We start from the raw sequence: 18,078 nt of genomic DNA on the forward strand, positions 1-18,078 counted from the left end.
TTTTGAAGGAGTTTACCAAGTCCGCCATTTTCACCTTTTTGACCGACTTGAAGTCACTTGACCAGTCAGCTTTGCAATCCCTGGTACCAGTCAGGAGCAGAATGTTGCTGCCAAATTTTAGCCGGATCGGCCCAGCAGTTTAGCCGGAGAAGTCGAAATAGGAGATGAGCGGACGGACAGTGCATGATGACAATACCTTATCTGGAATTCCAATTCCAAATAAGCTAAAATTCTGCGTTACACTCTGATCCAGTTTGGGTTTTTGCATCCGTTGACACAGATACACATCAAACTCATTGGCTGCGTAGGGTGAGTCCAAATAAACAGAATGAGGGGTTAATGGTCAGGTTTCAGGATCGCTCTTAGAGTTAGGGTTGGGATGCAACGTTTTACAACATTCATGAAAAAAAAATTTTATCGACACCATCCTTTAACCGGAAATAGTTTATCCAGAACACCCTTGGTCCCAACCATTCTGGATAACGAGAGGTTCCACGTATTCCCAAAAGGCAAACATCTGTGATCACTCAGTGATCGTTTTTAGACAGCTGAAGTCACAAGTCAGAAGCACGTGAAACATTGCGCCGACATGACACCCTGACTGGGCCTAAGGCATAGGATGTTTAAGAATCTCCTGTTCTTTTGTTTGGTTCGTGGGCACGTAAACAGTAGTTGGGAAGGGCTTTTATTATTGATTTATTATGTTCTGTTATTGCGTCCTTGTGTTTCCTTCCCCGTGCTATTTACAATGAAATATACCTGCTCTCGGAATGAATTGTGGTTGGCGTGGTTCTCCTGGGGTGATTAAGAATGACCCATTGTGGGCTAATTGGCCATGGTGATTCAACACCATGTCGCACGTCAGGCTCGCTTGGCCTAATTTGAATATGACGTGCGACGCCTAATTGGCGTAATGCTTGGTCGATTCAGACTTCCGATCCATATGGTATCCATGTGGTCGACCGTTACGGTTGTTTTGAGATGACTCGCTGGATTTGAACCAAGCACCTGGGATGACCACATCATTGGTGTCGGGAGTGGTATCGGAACCCTGACCCCTCCTCGACGACCGCAACGCTGTTGATTTAAGTGTTATTTGACCCAATCCTTTTAATGACTTTTCACTTTATGATGACTGTGGATGTCGGATGTGTACATTTCAGTTTACTGGTTTCCCCGGCCTACCCATGTATTCTGTGGCGCTCTCTCCAACTGGCCCTGTTAAACTGACCGGTGAACCTCTACGCCTTCCCTTGAATCGCAACACCATGGAGATTATGCTGTCCGCAAATATAGAGTTGAAGGTGAGCAAGTACACCACGACTCGGTAGAAATCTACCAAGACGTGTGACCGAATTGTCATCTTAAAAAAGCCAAATACTGTGGGACCTCACTCTTCACGGCGGGATACGTTCCTGGAAAATGCTGCGAAAGTCGAATTTGCGATTGTTGGGACATCGTTTCAATGGAAAAAGGGGAATAGGTTCCCGGGGGTTCCTGATTCATATTTTAAAATCTTTTCGACAGCAAATGCACGATTACAGTTGCATAAAAAAATCCTCTCAAATAATAATTTAAAAAATACAACACCAGGTGTCGTTTCCAATGTTTATTGAAGGAATGCGATCACAGTTTATTCAATGTGATTTACAAACCATACCGTAAAAGTAAAAAAATAAACAAACAACAGCAAGTACAATTTCAAATTTTCATTTTCACAAGCGCACGCAACTTTTCAAATGATTATGATTTTAAATCAAGTGAATTCCGAGGACGATGCAGATGAAGCTGCCGATGAGTCATGCACCGAAAGGAATGTTGGTGAGTGCGCTAAAGCAGTTGAGGGTCCTGATGAGTCGCTCACCGAAGGAGAGGCAGGAGAGGTTGCTGATGCTCCTGAGGTGGAGGGACCAGGGCGGAAAAAAATAGATAATATAATCGTGAGCTGCCTGGCAAATTGCCGCAGGTTTCGATGTAGCTCCTTGCATGAGAGCATCATGTCATCCAACCCTCTCTTGTTGAGGTAACGCTCTATGACTGGATCAGTCATTGACCACATGTTGTGCAGCATCTCACCTAGGAACTTGACCGTGAAGTTGAACCTCAACATCTCCTCATCACTGCCAACCTTCTCCTCCTGCTCCTCCTCAGAAACCTTGGTAATGGTGTCTAACTCCTCCTTGGCATGTGAGGCGATGTCATCATCCAACTCCTCAGGCTCCATGTCATCAAAGCCCCCCCCCACCTCCCACCTGCCGTGCCAACCTGACAATTTCATACCTCTCCTCCGTGTTGTCAGGAAAGCCTCTGAAGATTCTTACTGCCTGTGGCCACAGGTTGTGTCAACGGTTGTTGATGGTGGAGGCTCTCACCTCATCTTTGATTGTGCCGATGCAGTGGATTATGTTGTCGTCCTTCTAACACTGCCCGACATTGAGCTCTGGGTCGGAGTCCGTCACATCCAAATTACGGCGAAAGGTGCAATGGGTGTAATATGTTTTGAAAGTCGAGATTACACCTTGGTCGAGTGGCTGAATCGGTGAGGTGGTGTTGGGCAACAGGGAAGGTCACCTTGCCGTTCGGGTGAGCCACCTTAAGATTCCTGGGGTGGCCAGGAGTGTTGTCAACTAGTATGAGAACCTTGAACACAAGGTTTCTTTCTGCCAGGTACTTCTCCACCTGAGGGACGAAGCATTTATGGAACCAGTCCATGAAAATTGCTGCTGTCATCCACACTTTCCTGTTGGCCCTCCAAAACACGGGCAGTGTGTGTTTGTTCTTGCCCTTGAGAGCACGTGGGTTCAGGGAACGGTGCAGCATCATGGGCTTCATCATGCAATCATCTTTTGCATTTGTGCAAAGGAAAGAGACCTGGTCCTTTGCGGCCTTGAATCCCGATGCTATTCCCTCGTGCTTGAAGATAAAAGTTCGCGTTGGCATCTTTTTCCAAAACAGGCCAATCGCGTCAGCCTGAACACCTGCTCTGGGAGGTACCACTTCTCTCAATGAGCAGCGCGAGTTGAGTAGGAAATGTTTTGGCTGCCTCATGGTCTGTGGAGGCACGCTCGTCTCTCACTTTGACGGTGCGGAGACTAGCACCTCTTGAAGCGGTCAAACCATCCCCTGCTCACTTGGAATAAACGGGTCGCTCGTACTCGTGTCATTCATGCTAGCGCCACCTGTACCAGCCAGATGCGCGTAGAAACACATCAGGTCCATTTAAAGGCATGTTCTTCTGTTTTGTCCTCCATCCATACACTGAGGGCCTTCACCATAATTTCAATGTGGATGTCATGGACCTGGCTGACCACTTTGGTGCTCGGTGTGACTAGTGCTCACCACACCACTTTCTCGGATCGCCTTCTTGTTCTTCCGTATGTAATGAATGGTGGATTTGTTTATTCCATACAGTCTTCCCACAGAGGCTACACTCTGTCCTCTCGACAGCCGGTCCAGCAGCCACACTTTGTCACTCAGGATCATCACTTTCTTCTGCCTCTTGGCAGTCGACACATCTCCCACATTGGTCCTGAGCTTGGGAGCCATGTTTGATGAATGAGTGGAGCGAGAGGCAAAACGCCGGTCAAGGCACTGGGACGAGAAGAATGATTGAGACCCAGGACAACGCTGCACATAAGTAGTCATGTGGGAATTGTGGGTAGCTGCTGCAGGAGGGTTGTGTAGCTGCTTTCATTAGACGCAGCTGGTGCAGTGAAGCTTTTTAATTTTGTAACTCACGAGGGGGAGGGAGGGGTGACGTCTTCAGCAGCTGGTAATAGATGCGGTGAAGCATTTCAATTGTGTGACTTGGGTGGGGGGGGGGATAACGTTTAACACAGCTGGTGGTAGATACAGTGAAACATTTTAATTGTGCAACTTGTGGGTGATTATGGCTTCAGCAGCTGATAAATACATTTAAATGTTCAACTTTTGGGTGATAATATTTTATGCAGATGGTTTTAGATGTGGTGAAGCTTTTAATTGTGTGACTCGTGGGGATAACGTTTTACAGATCAGCTGAAAATAGAAGCGGTGAAGCATCTTTATAGCACGAATGGTGGGACATGCCATGCAGCTCGCTTGTAGTGTGGCTGGTGGAAGATATGTTTTAGAACTGTTTTATGTGTGCAGCTCATCAAAGATGTGTTTTTTGACCTGCAAAAAAACACAAATACGTGAGGCACAGGGCTGTGGATGTCGAAGCAGGTCCCATTTTATAAACCGCGAATAGTGGGGTTCGAGAGTCCTGTGAAGTGCCTTTCAGGCGAGTAGTTTTTGAGCCAAATTTTTCTCCAATTGTTATTTGGTGTACTTTTCCATGACCCTCTCCTCAAAGCCGTCTTGCCTGGGTTTGCATCCTAACCCAGCTACAATCTGCCATCTCAGTGTTTCACAGGCAGGGCAATTCATCAGTGTGTCTGCCATCCCTCAAATTGGTGTTAAACTGGTGTCCCTTCATCCTGAAACGTTCATTCAGCCAATCTAAAAAAGGGAAGTAAAAATATTGTTACGTTTGTGGGGTGTGGGGGGGGGTGGAAAGGGTGGGGGGCGGAAGAGTCGGGGGAGGTTTAGATATTCCCATAGAGCAGATAGGAATGTATAGAGTAGCATGGTCTGTGTGCGAGTAGTTGGTCATCTCGATGTACTAGTAGGGAAATGTTAGCTTAAGAATTGTCTTGTTTGAATGTGCGTCATGCAGGGGTTGGTGGGGACTCTTGCCGAGTCTCCCGGGGGACCGGCAAGAGACAGAAAAGGGGGTGGAATTTGGATGGCCTCGGAGCGAGGGAAGGAGGGGTTTATAGACACCTCCTAAGGGGGCGGATCGTTGCCTGGAGAGAAGTAGGAGGAGCCTGATCAGGCAGTTGTAGGTCTCAGGGGAACTCGGTTGGGAATTGGTGTGTGCTAGCCTGAAGAGAGTCTGTGAGCGATTGAGGTCTGAGAACGGGGAATACGACGGGACAAAGAGTGAGAGGAGAGCTTTCTCTGAGGAGGAGTCTGAGGGAGTAAACCGCCAGTTCGGCTCATCCACCCAGCGTCGGTGTTAACTGACCTGGAAACGACAATATGAATGTCAGAATGTTAGACAGGAAGATAATTAGAAAACACAAAGCTCCACTCAAAACGTTTTTGATCACCCCTCAGTTCGGATGTCAGTAGCAACTAGAGGGGGAGCACTCGGTAGAGTGCAAAACCTCCGCCGCCAATACTGCTTGGTCACTCAAGTGAACCTGATATCCTATTCATTCAATTTGACGTCAACAGTGCTCACAGAGTTATCGTTTGCAACTTTCCCTTTTACTTTTAACTTTTACATACTCAATTCATTCGTCATAACTACATTCCTCGAGACAGAAATTGATTTTACGTGGGTATATCCACCTGAAGTTCCAAAATCAGCCGCAATTATAATTTTGGCATGTTTTTTGTTGGAAATCACTTATAACATGTAGAAATGCAAAAAAAAAATCGAAATTTTGTTGAAAAAAAGTTGCAAAAATATATTTTTTTCTCTAACAATTTTTTTGGGGGGGTTGGAAATCACTTAAAACATGTAGAAATGCAAAAAAAAAAATCAAATATTTTTTCAAAATGGCCACTATAGCGGCCATATTGGATTTTGGACCAAGTCCAAAATCTAATGGCATGATCCTTGGACCATACCTAATCCCCCCCACCAAGTTTCGTCGAAATCCGTCAAGGAGTTTTTCCGTAATACTGTTCACAAACAAACAAACAAACAAACAGGGGTGAAAACAGTAACCTCCGATCTTCGATGGCGGAGGTTAATAAAACAAAAGATAAATATTACCTTTTTATTTTGCAAATATGAGACAAATCAATCTCCTTACTGTTGGTATTAACGAGTTTGTATATCACCGAAAAAAAATTGGCTTTTTACTGTTTTACCACTATACTAAGTGACCAAAAGTGCAATGCTCTCAAAATTGCAAAGGAAGGTGAAAAACATTCATACAAGTACAATCTACTCCATTTTTTCATTTTGAGAATCTATTTGTCCACTTGGTGTCCAAAGTTGACCATGCAATCGAAGAGATATACTACAGTAGTATCAGTATCTTTTCCCAAGTGATAATACTGCTGTAGCAGTCACAAACTTTGTAAATGTATTGTTTTGCTGGTTCAATGTTTGATTTTTTTTTTCTTCTTCTTTTCTTCTTATGCAACATCTAGCCAAGCATGGATGTCCCCGTGGTGGAACGGAAACTGAAAGTAACCCCAAGCAGCTTTGCAAAAGAGATGCAGCTCTACTGGTGTGGTGACACAGTTGGGAAACGAATACAGAATGGTGAGGTGGTGTCGAGTCCAGCTGGAAGTGTTCTTACCAACCTCAATTACAGGCTGTATGATGAGGTTGAGCGGGAGGTTGTACTGACCAGCGCCATCGTGCATGACATTCAGGTGTGTCCTAAGATTCAGTTTGTTTTGCTTGCTGGAATAGTTCAAATGAATTTGAGTTTTTGAGTCTCAGCATCAGTCCTCTTGCTTTCTTTCACCATCTCTCCATCGTCGTTCCTATTTTTGGTGGTCTTATGCTTTTTGTTGCTTTCTTTTTACTCGCTCATCATTGCAAGACCGACTCTTTCACCGAGGTTGACAAGGCACCTGTGAAGGAGACATTAATTTTTCTGTGGCTGAAAACTAACCCTGGACAGGTCTCCATATAAAGGCCTTCTGTTTTTTAAAAGTATGCGATAAGCTTTTAACATCCAACAGCTAATGCAAGCAGGTGGCATAACCTAGCTCAATGCCCACCTCTGAAGGACGGTGTACTTATTGATGCAACACTTCCTGTGAAGAACCAGTTTATAATTGTGTTGGGACGTCATGGTTAAAAGAAAACCCAAACAAGAAAGCTCAAAGGTGACTATGCTCCCTCTGAGCTATCCTTGCCAGCCCATTATCCGCATGCTATTTTTGACTTGCAAGAAAAGCATGAAACCTTATGTTGGATCATCAAATGTTTAAGCTATTGTTGTTCACCCTTTTAAAATAAAAAGTGTATCATCCTTTATGGTGACTGTTGCACTGTGCAGGACTTAAAAACAACACCTGACAAAGGACAGATGAGCTTTCTTTTGGAGCCACTGACCATCCAGTAAGATCCAGCAAGGTGATGGTATCCCCTTGCAAAACACCCATCCGGTTGGATCAGTTAATGGCAGGAATGGCATCTGACGGTTAAAAAGAAAATGCTCCAACATCAACATCAATGTTGGATCTCGTTGTTTCAGATGGCTTGGGCGTCTCCTTCAAGGGATGCACCCCCCCCCCCCCAAACTTGGCTGCTGTGAGAAGTGGGAAAGGGGAACCGCAGAATCCGGGTAAAGAGGCATGTGGAGAAAAATGAGAGCATCAGAGTTGGAACATGGAAGGTTACTGCGATGATGGGCAAGGGGAGAGAGTTGGTGGATCCTATGTGAGAAGAAAAGTTGACCTCTTGTCTGTACAGGAGATGAAATGGATTGGGAAGAGTACAAAAGGATGAGGAGAAGGCTACAAGTTATCTTACTGTGGATAATAGAGAAGGAGAAATGGATTGAAGTCATATTAAATGAGTGGTGGAATAAATCGTTACAAAATATTTTCAGTTGCTTTCATTTGCAAATGAGATTATAAGGGTCTGTGGAAAAGGCAATGATAAAATAGTCATCAAAACTGCACCAACAATATGAATTCTGTACTACTGCACTTTAGCAATTTGTTTTATTTTTAGATCCTCATGGAGGATCTCCAAGTCTTACTCACGTTGTTGTTCTTCATCTTCTTCTTGTGGACTTTTTTGTTTCACAGCCTACAGTTTTCATCGAAACCTCCTGAAACTTGGCGTATATATGTAAAAATATCCTGCGCAGACAGTAACCATCTCCGATTTTGAAAATTCCTCCTAGAAAAAAAAGTTATGACATCAAAATATCTCCGCTAATGGAAATCGCCTAAAAAATTATCTCCGAAACTCGGCAAGCTTTTTGAATTCTGTTTGCGGGAATCGAACAGGGTATTAGCAGAGATTAATTACCGCACATATGATGCATCACTATGATGTCGTATCAACTTTTATGACGTCATCCTATTTTTTTACATTTTTTTTGTTTCACAACCCAGAATTTTCATCGGATCTTCGTGAAACTTGCCATGTATATGCAGAAAGCCCACACGCAGGCAGTAACCATCTCCGATTTTGGAAATTCCTCCGAGAAAAAAAGCTATGACATCAAAATATCTCCGCTAATGGAAATCGCCTACGCCATTATCTCCGAAACTAGACAAGGTTTTTGAATTTTGTTTGCGGGAATCAAGCCGGGTATTAGCACAGATAATTTATCGCAAACCTGATACATCACAATGACGTCATATTCGTTTTTATGACGTCGTCATTAAGAGGACGGGGATCTTCGCTCATTCGAGCTTATTTTACAGCATTTATATGTGTGGATCTTGGCGATATAAAAACATGTTTATAATACTATAAGGATATGAATGTACAAAATATAATTTCTTCTTAGGGAAGTGACATCACTTTTTTTTCTTCTGTCACCAGCTTACAGTGAGATATTTAATCCATCATTAATGTATCAAATATTTGTATCAATTATAAGGGTGCATGGAACAAATTAGTCATTGGTTGTTAATGTTATGTAACGGCACAGGAAACACCCCCATAACCCCTGTAACACAGTCACGTTTGGACATGCACCCCCAAGAATTACATATTTTTTGAATGGCCCCAAAGAGAATCCTGGAAGTGAAGATAATTAGTGATGGTTTGATAATCGTGAAGTTGGTGACAGAGAATGGAATGGTGAATATAATCTCGGCGTACGCACCACAAACTTGATGTTTGGTTCAGGAGAAAGAGACATTCAGAGAGCAGTTAGAAGACTGAATCAGGAGGGTACCAGCTGGAGAGAAGGTTATATAATTGGTGCAAACTCAAATGACCATGAATTACAAGAAGTGGGTCAACATATATTGCAACATGGAGGAAATGGATATGGCAGAAGAAATGAAGATGGGAAAGGATTCTTGAGATTACCCAAAGCCTTGTGCTGTTCTTGTGAATACAGGCTTCAGAAAGGAGGAGAGACATATGTTAACACTACGAAGGCCCAGCCATTTTGACTTTTCATTTTTTTTTTTCAGGTTGGAAAGATTTCCGGCTTTCGTAGTGTTAACCTTAAAAAGTGGAGGTAATAGGAGATGGATTGGTTCTATATTGGTAAGACAGAGCGACAAGAAGCAGGTTATGGATTGCAAGGTTATATTGGGCAAAACGTGGGCAGCCAACATCGCCTGTTAGTAGTAATGGACTGTGTGGCCCTATGAGAATGAGGTGAGTATGAGAAAGGAGAAGATGAAACTGGAATCTGACAGGAAAAAAAGCTGGTCCTCTTCAAAGAGGAATTCCAGAGAAACCAGAGAGAGTTACACGAGGATGGGAGGAGTACAGGGAATATGGAAGAATGTGAAAATATCCCTTGTCAAGGTGGCTGAAAAGATGGTGGGAAGAACAAAAGGAGGAAAAATCTAAGGAAAAGGAGACATTGTGGTGGAATGAAGAATTGCAGTCAAGCTAAAAGAAATGGCAAGAAGAGGAAAGGGAAGGTGGGGATTTAAGAAGGCAAGAAGAGCAGACCGTGTGCGCCCGGCATACACATGGATGGAGCCAAGAGAGGGCAGAGACAAGACCAGAAAAGAGAAGACAGATGGACCACCGACCTGTCTGCAATGCAAAAATGATAGGCCCACAGACTTGGCTTCATCACAGGAGATTTCAATAATCTTGAAGGCCTTGGTTTACACAACATCGATGTGAGCAATATGCGAGGCAGGGAACCAGACCAGAGCGGAGAGCAGTACCCCATCAAGCTGTGGATGAAGGCCTTGGAGGTGGATAGGAGTGCAGGGGTGGCAAGGAAGGACTTTGTACGATGGAAGATGCCGAGTCGGGCCACTGGCTTTGGAGACCAACTTTGAAATGTGTTTTGCCCAAGAAATATCATGGTTGATTGCTTTCCCAACAATGGATGGAGGTCCTAAATGCCAAACATGAGATCAGAGCCATCTCCTGAGAATTATCATGAGCTTTCGATACGGTCTGGCATCTTGCACTGCTCATCAAACACTCTTCTTATGGTATCAAAGGCAATTTTCATTCATGGCTCACTGACTTCCTCTCCTGTTGCAATCAATGCGTGGCTCTTCATGGCTCTCTCTCATCTTTTCCTGTCCAGGCTGGAGTTCTTCAAGGCAGTGTTGTAGGCCCTGTGCTTTTTCTGGTTTTCATCAATATAATCTCTCAGACTCTGGAATGTCCTCTTTATCTCTCCTGATTGCTCCACCCTCTGCCATACCATCTCAAATCCCTCTGATGGGCAGGAAGCAGCCTCTTCACTCTCTGCAGACCCAGACAAAAATCACAAGCTGGTCAAACACTTGGAACATGTCTTTCAATCCTGACAAATCTCTCACTCTGTTTCTCTCCGAATGGACCATATGGAAAAACACCCAATCTGTTTTCTCAACAATCCCCTTGAAGAAGTCCTGTCATTCAAGCTTTTGGGCCTCACTATCTGCCATGATCTTTCCTGGGAAAGCTGCATCTCCAAGCTGGCCTCCAAAGCCAGTTGCTGACTGGACATCCTACGTCGTGTAAAGTCCTTCCTTGGCACACCTGAACTTCTAACCACTTGCAAAGCTTTCATCTGCAGCTTGATTGAGTACTGCTCTCTCCTCTGGGGTGGTGCTCCTGTCTCGCATTTAGCTTGGCTTCATGCTTTGGAAACCAAGGCTTTTTAGGATCATTGGTATTTCCCTCGATGAAGCAGAGTCTTTTGGTCTCTATCTCTATCTCTATCTCTATCTCTATCTCTCTCTGTGTGTCAGTGGTCTTTCTGTCTTTCTGTCTTCTACCATCTCCTCTCCGACCTTGCCCCCCCCACTTTACTCTGTCTGTGCTTTGTCCCCCCTATAATTCCGCAGGGCATTCAAGGTCAACCAAAAAACCATTTCTGGTGAAACTGCCAAAATCAAGAATCACTGTTCACCTTCACTCTTTCATTCTTATTTTTTTTCCTGCCTCTAAAACAGACTCCCACACTCTCTCGAATCAAACTCCTCCCTCCAGGTCTTTAAAACAGCTGTTCACCACCATTTAAAATCTCCCCCCATCCAAAATCTTGATCTTTTATACCCCCATTAATTCACCCCAAACCCACCACCTTCAAATTCCTGTTTTCTTTCCTGAAAGTCCCTGTTGTACTATCTTGTTTACCCCGTGTACCCCGCTCCATCTCTCTCCCTTCCACAGATCTATTGTGTCTGTTCCCCACTATTTTGTGCTTCCCTTTCCCACCCCTCTTGTCTCCTGCCTTGTTGTGATGTGTGTTCACTCTTACATGAGCCTCAACATGGTATACAAAAATTTTAATGCCCAGGACTTCGAATGACTGAATTTCTTCAAGAGGATTGTTAAGAAAGTAGATCGGAGGGTTTTGTCAGATGGGATCGGTTTTTGCACCTTTTTATGTTATGCATTGATGTTTGCTGATTTCCAAGCAGATGGAAGATGACGTAAGGCAATTGACAGGGTGAACAGAGAAGAAAGAAGATGTGCAAGAGCAGCAGAGCGGGGTTTTTGGACACGTCAGCTGATGCCGTCCAGTCCATTTGCAGAATCATTCGTGGGTTGACAAACTCAGGTGCAATAGACAGAGTCCAGTTGCAATTCATTGGGTGCATCTGGATAGAGTGGATACAGACAGTGAGGGGATTGGAACACAACATTTGGAAGCAAACACTGAATTGAGGGATTTGGCCTTCTCATGAGTGGAGTTGGCTGCAATACCATTTGAAGAGAAGGAAGGGGAAGAAAGGAGCATACACTGGGTACAGACTTAACAAGGCACCACCAGGTTTTAGAGGGGGGAGACAAGTTTGAAAGTTCATTCTTGAGGTTGGACAGATGTTGTTTTGTGGCTCTCCTGAGAGTGGACAACTTTTTGTGTCATGTACCAGACCATACCATAGCCATCTGTGCCAAAGGAGGTGGGCATTTATTGTTGTTTAATGCACAAGACAGGTAATATGCTGGAAAAAAGGTAAAGCTACTCATTGGAGAAGGTTCTCACATTTTTTTTTCACAGGTATAGTGCAACTAATTTGGCACCATTTAAGTTTTGCACCCCCCCCCTCTCGGGTGGGATTGACAACTATTCTGGCACATAGACGACATAGGAGTAAATAATTTTTGTTGAAGGCATGGATAAATGTGGTGCTGTAGGTGTGGGAATCGGGTTGGTGGACCAAGCACTTGGCTGACCGGACAGTTGTGGATAATAATCATTGTAACAAAAGCATTGCAAACAAACTTTAAGTGGTAGTTCAACCTTTTCACAAAGTCTGTGTGTCCTCCCCTACCCTGCACTCCTCCCCTACTCTGCACTCCTCCCCTCATCCCTTATTTGTGCAACTCTCCCTTTATTTTGTCTTTCAACCTTACTGTTGGTGTCCCCCCCCCCCCCACTCTCTACTGTTCCTTTTGGTCTGTTCCAAGCCGATCCATTTGTTGTTGTAGCTCTTCCACGAGTCTCAACTTCGTATCCAAAAAAAAGATTAATGTTTTAAAATCCGAAAAATTCTGTAATCCGAAGACTGTTCGGCTCCAAGGAATATGGATTGAAGAGTTTTCACTGTACCGTATTTCGAAAAAGGAGAATAGAATGTAGTACACGAAGTACAGGCAGAAGGAAATTCAAGTGAATAAGATTGTTGTAGAGGGGGAAAAATTAATAAAATCGGTTTTGTTTTTATGTTTTTGAAGCCGGAGGGGAAATAGGATAACGTTGAGGAGGTGGAAGTAAAATATTTGGGGAGGAATACGGAGACAAAAGGGACAGAATTTTCACAGCCGCTATCTGAGGAAAGGCTCAAGTTAGTCATGAACAACACGAAAACAAATTCGGCAAATGCAGCACAACAAGGTCCGATTTAACACGGGAAATCATACGGGATGTAACAGTAACAGAAAAACACGACATTCAATTCGGAAAACTTAACTTTAATAAGGTTGAAGCGGAAGCTACCGATTCCACCAAAGGCGTGGAAAAATCCCCGGACTGGAAAGGTTAGCGTGCTTGCAGGAGTTTGGGTAAATCGCAACATTTTGGTGCACATAATATGTCGATCTCCGTTAAACTTTACGCATGAGGCTGAAAACTTAGTTTCTGGCTTTAGTGGAAATCCTCACTTTTCCCTGTTATTTGTATTGTGTGAATGATTTTATTATTTCCTCTTTGAACCACCAGCCTTGCAACTTTTTTGTGATGATATGCTTTGTTTGCTTGTTTGTTATTGGTAATCATTTTGATCTGGTCTCCTTGGGGTCTTTGTATGGTCCAGGTCAACTGGACAGCAGTAGCTGGTCAGGAATGCTTGCTGAAGGGAAAGCTGCCTGATGTAACAGTGCCTTCAAGCCAAAGTGAGGAGAGGTACTGTGAGATTTCTTACCTGAACAGTCGCAGACCGTTCAAAACGAGCTTCACACTGAGGTATGAATACTGTCGTGGCAGCAATAATGGAGGGTTTTTTGGGGGTTTTTTATACAACAGAATTTGATGAAAGTCATTATGATTTAGATGTTGTGTGTATGTTGACTTTTGACAGTCGTTTATTTTCCCCAAATTTTCCATTTACTTTTTCCTTTGTGAACGGGCATAGGAGTTTTGGAATCTGGAGCAGAGGGGTTAAGGAACTGCCAACCTATGATGACAAGACAGGGAGGAGGGTGGGGGGTAAGGGGGGGGCAAAAAAGACAAACGTTTTAAAATAATTATTTTATTTTATTATTTATATTTTATTACTTAATTATTTATTAAAAAAATTTTTATTCCCACAAGAACCAGGGTGTGTCATTTGTTGTCATCTCCATATGTGAGTTTCAGAGGATGGAACGGAGTCCTCCCAGGTCTCGAAGCATCCACCTCCATTTTAGTATTGGTTCACGATTCACGGGCCAAGTTGTGAAGTTTTCTTGTTCTCAAAGTTTTTGTTCCGAGGGCTCTTTTGAGGAGCATCACCGAGCCCCGGACAGATTCTAACTGTAGTTCGTTTGTAGTATCATATTGTTACAGCTGTGGAAATTCGCAGAACACCATAAAGGTTCCTTAGATTAGCTATGCTAGTAAGTGAGTGTTCAGATAGCTTTCCCCACCGTTGTTTAGAGGGAATTCTTCGTGTGCACTGGGCTGTGACCCTTTGAGATGGTGTTTTTCTTTCTCTATCGTTATTTTGGACCGACAGAGCACGCTACGACCCTTTTCGCGCCAAAAAGGAGTCCGAGAACGTGGGGTAAAGTCCAACAAGGAAACCTGCGCTAGTGCGCGGGTTTTCGCACCCCTCTGCGGCACCAAGGCTGGCACGAGAAGCGGCGAGGCAGCTCGCTTCCGATTGGTGGATGCACGACGTGGGGTGGAAAAAGGGGAGGAACCCCTCTTTGGAAGAAGCTTCTCAAAAGAAGGTGGAGCGAAGAGTGGAGCCCCGCGCTATTTAAGGCGGACCGCACGCGAGGCTCCCTCTCGCTCTCTCTCTCTCCCTCCCTCTCGTTCTTGGTCTCGTGGGCGCTGGTCCACCTCTTGGGGCTTCTCTCTTCTTGGTTCATGCTCCAACGTTCTCCCTGTGGTGCATGATTTCTTCCCCTGTCTCCCGGTGGTCCTGTGGAGCGACCTGTTGTTGGAGGCGCGGGCCGGTGACGAGTCTGGGAGACGCATCAGAGACGCGGACTGAAGGCGCAGCTCTGCCGGCTGTGTGGTGCGAACCTGCGCATCTGGTCGAGGAGCGCCGGAGAGAGCTTGCCAGCCATGCGGGAGGCCCGGAATCAGGCGCGGCCATGCTAGCTGCCGTGGGGACGGGGCGTCACGACTCGCCGACCACCGGGGGGGGGGTGGGGCAGGTAACATGCATCGGTCTCGTGAACCTATTTGGTCAGCCAAGGCTCACGGCCATAAAGGTCCACGGATCCTGTCTCCCTCCCTGCCAATGGGGAGGTCTTTCCTTTTGTTTTTGTATGACTGCTGTGGCGCCGTGTCCCTATAAGTAGACCTGTGTAAGTGACTGTACATTGCTCGTATTCAGTGGTAATGCTTTCTATTTGTGGCTTGTACATACGTGCATGACTGCCTGGCTGTACATACGTGCTTAGTTGTAATAAATGTCCTTGCTTGTTAAATGTATCCCGTTCGTTGCGTCCTCTATTCCCCATTGAAAATGCCATCTTGCATCGCGGAATAATTAGTTGGGTTTTAAACACCCGGTAATGAGAATCCGATCCGTCGTGGTCGGCGATAATACCCGCTCGGTTATCGCTATAGAACGGAACGGACCGCTTAAGCGCTTCTTGTCCCAAGCCGACCTGCGGCGAGATATGGCCCCTCGGTAGGTTACCCGCGCGAGTTCTTAGGTATTTCGATATTCGGCGAGTGCCCCTATTTCGCGCGGGTAGAATGCGGACTGGGCTGTGGTGAGGTTAAATCCCCACCTGTGACCGGTTCCTGACGATAGTTCCAGGAGGGTCACGACTGAATTGTCTGTCCGGTGGGAAACGCGGCTGCTATTAGTGGAAAGCGGCCAATCGCACGCCGGCGGGCGCGAATCCGTAACACTGGTGTCAGCGAGCAGGAAACAAACTCTCCCATCTCCAAACTAAATTTGCGGGAATCGGCCCGGGGGTGCGCGAAGCAACCCCCCCCCCCCCGTTCCCATCAAATTCGAGCGATTAAAAAAAAAAAAAATCCACAAAATAAGATGGCTTTTCAAGGTGAACGGGTGCTTGGTGTATTAGAAAGGGATTTATAAATGGTAGAATCCATGGCCCAGGACAGAATCCCCGAGCAGGACATTTCCATGCAGGATGAATTCCCCCCCCCAAAGAACCCAGAGTCCGAAATGGGCGTGGCGGCAGAGGCCGCGGTGGATGACACCCCCCCCTCCCCTCCTCCGCCAACCCACCCCCCCCCCGATCCTTGCCGAGTGCACTCGATGTGGAGCAGTTATTTGCAATGCTGGCGGAAATGAATAACGGACTAAACAACAAAATGGATGGAAACACGCAACAAATGAGCAAAATGAATGGTAAAATGAATATGAATATGCAACAAATGAATGAAGGAATAAACGGAAAAAATAGACGGAATGAAAGAAGAAATGGAAAAAATGTGGGGTGAGATGCAGCAAATAGGCCGAGGCCTGCAGGCAGGCATAATGGCAATTGCGGGGAGCGAAACGTGGGCAGTGGAGCTCAAAATGGCGCCGCCACGTGCTGGAGCGAACGAGCTGGAGGGGAGTGCAATGGCTGTCAGGCCCGCGATGGAGGCGGGTGAAGACAGATTAATTCGGCGGATGTGTTGGGCGAGAAGCATAAAGGTGACGGAGAAAGTGACGGTGACACAGAGGGAAAAAGCAAAGGGGGTGACTGAGACGTGTACGGCAAGACACGTGGAGACGGCAGAAATAATAGTTGAGACAAGGGAGGTAATGGGTGATGAGGTGACTGAGTTGGCAGAGACACGGGAGATAGAGGGTGAATTGGACGGGGTTAAGGATGAGCACACACACACGGAGGTAGTGGAGGATAATGGGGGCGATCTCGCGGAATGTCTCGAGACCCGGTGCGAGCAGCTGGATAGCCTCCTCCAGGAACGAGGGGAGGGAATTGCCCCCTTGAAGCGGTTTACGACCAGGTGGGTCCGGTCGAGCTTCATGGAGTTGGGGGGCGAGTGCTGTTGACGGGTGCACGGAGAGCTTGGGGGGGTATAGAGGCCCCGGAAACCCTTGGGGTGGCACGAATCCCCAGTGTGGTGCCGGTGTCAAAATGTGTGTATACGAGCGTGGTGAAATGCATGCTGCAACGCGCACATAGCGTGGGTGCAAGGGCGTGTGCGTGAGCGACCCCGTGTGTGGATGAGACCCCGAGTGGGAGTGAAACCCCCTGTGTGAGTGGAACCACGTGTGCGAATGAAATGGTCCGCGTGAGTGAAGCACGGTGTGTGAGAGGGACAGCGTGTGTGAGGTCGCTGTATGAGAGGGAGATAACGGTAGGCATGCGGAAGAACGCAACCGCATGTCCGAGAGTCATGACATGGTTTGTGAGGGTCGTGACACGCAGGTGCGCGTGGGTTGAAATGAGACTGAGACGGCGACAGATGGACAAAGGCCGAGTAGCGGCCGTAGCTGCATTGGGGACCGTGCCGGGTTTACACGGTAGCGAGCGCGAGGTCCGTGCTGTGCAACGCACGAGGCCGCCACGTGCACGCCTGCGGGAGTGAAACCCGGTCCGGAAACGCACGTGGTGGATTAGCCGATCCCACGGACGGACAGAAGGTAGGCTGGACAATGGATTTGGACCGGACTGGTTCTCCACGTGAGCGTGTTTGTGAAGCTTTGATGAGCAGAGCACATGTGTTCGCGTGGGGAACCCCTCGAAACACGAGGTTTGCTTTGAATGCGCAGGGTGACGTCATGGCTGCACGTGTGGTTGAAATCCGGCAGGAGGGTGAATCCCTGCCGGATGGTGCCGTCCAGGAGGGACGAGGTACAAGGTGCGCGAACAGCTACCATGACGTCACGCAGAACGAGCGCAGGTTGCGCATTGCATATTAGTGGAAAGCGGCCGATCACACGCCGGTGGAGGCGAATTCGTAACAATATTGTTTGTGTGTGTGCGCGCACACATTTTTCTGGAATGCAACCAAAGAGTGATCATGTTTACACACCATATGTATGTTTATTCACAATCTACAAGCAATTGGCTCGTATTGAAGTTTAAATGTTTCGATTGCATTGCCCTGCTCGCAGTGCAAAAGCCAAGATCAAAGAACCTCATGAAGTCGGGATGGGGATAAAACATCCGATCATAACCGTACATTTGTAATTCTTCCTTGATCTTTTTTTTGTCGTACTTTAGTGTCTTCGATATCAAGGAGATTTTGGCATTAATTTTTTTTTTGAATTTTTAACCAGAGTGCAAAAGCCAAAATCAAAGAACCTCATGAAGTCAGGATGAGG

General features: G+C 46.0%; 1 protein-coding gene across 2 annotated transcripts in view; it reads left to right on the forward strand.

Moving 5' to 3' along the window:
- Positions 1-18,078, forward strand: part of SMCHD1 (structural maintenance of chromosomes flexible hinge domain containing 1) — a 209,871-nt gene that overhangs the window by 96,101 nt on the left and 95,692 nt on the right. For both annotated transcript variants that reach the window (XM_085861237.1, XM_085861236.1), the window contains 3 exons: positions 1,164-1,304; positions 6,193-6,420; positions 13,420-13,568. In XM_085861237.1, coding sequence (XP_085717363.1) covers positions 1,164-1,304; positions 6,193-6,420; positions 13,420-13,568 — 518 coding nt within the window. The remainder of the gene's footprint in view (positions 1-1,163; positions 1,305-6,192; positions 6,421-13,419; positions 13,569-18,078) is intronic.

This window comes from Eptatretus burgeri, chromosome 17, assembly GCF_056783735.1.
Source record: "Eptatretus burgeri isolate ZD-2024b chromosome 17, Ebu_testis_v1, whole genome shotgun sequence".
NCBI lineage: Eukaryota > Metazoa > Chordata > Myxini > Myxiniformes > Myxinidae > Eptatretus > Eptatretus burgeri.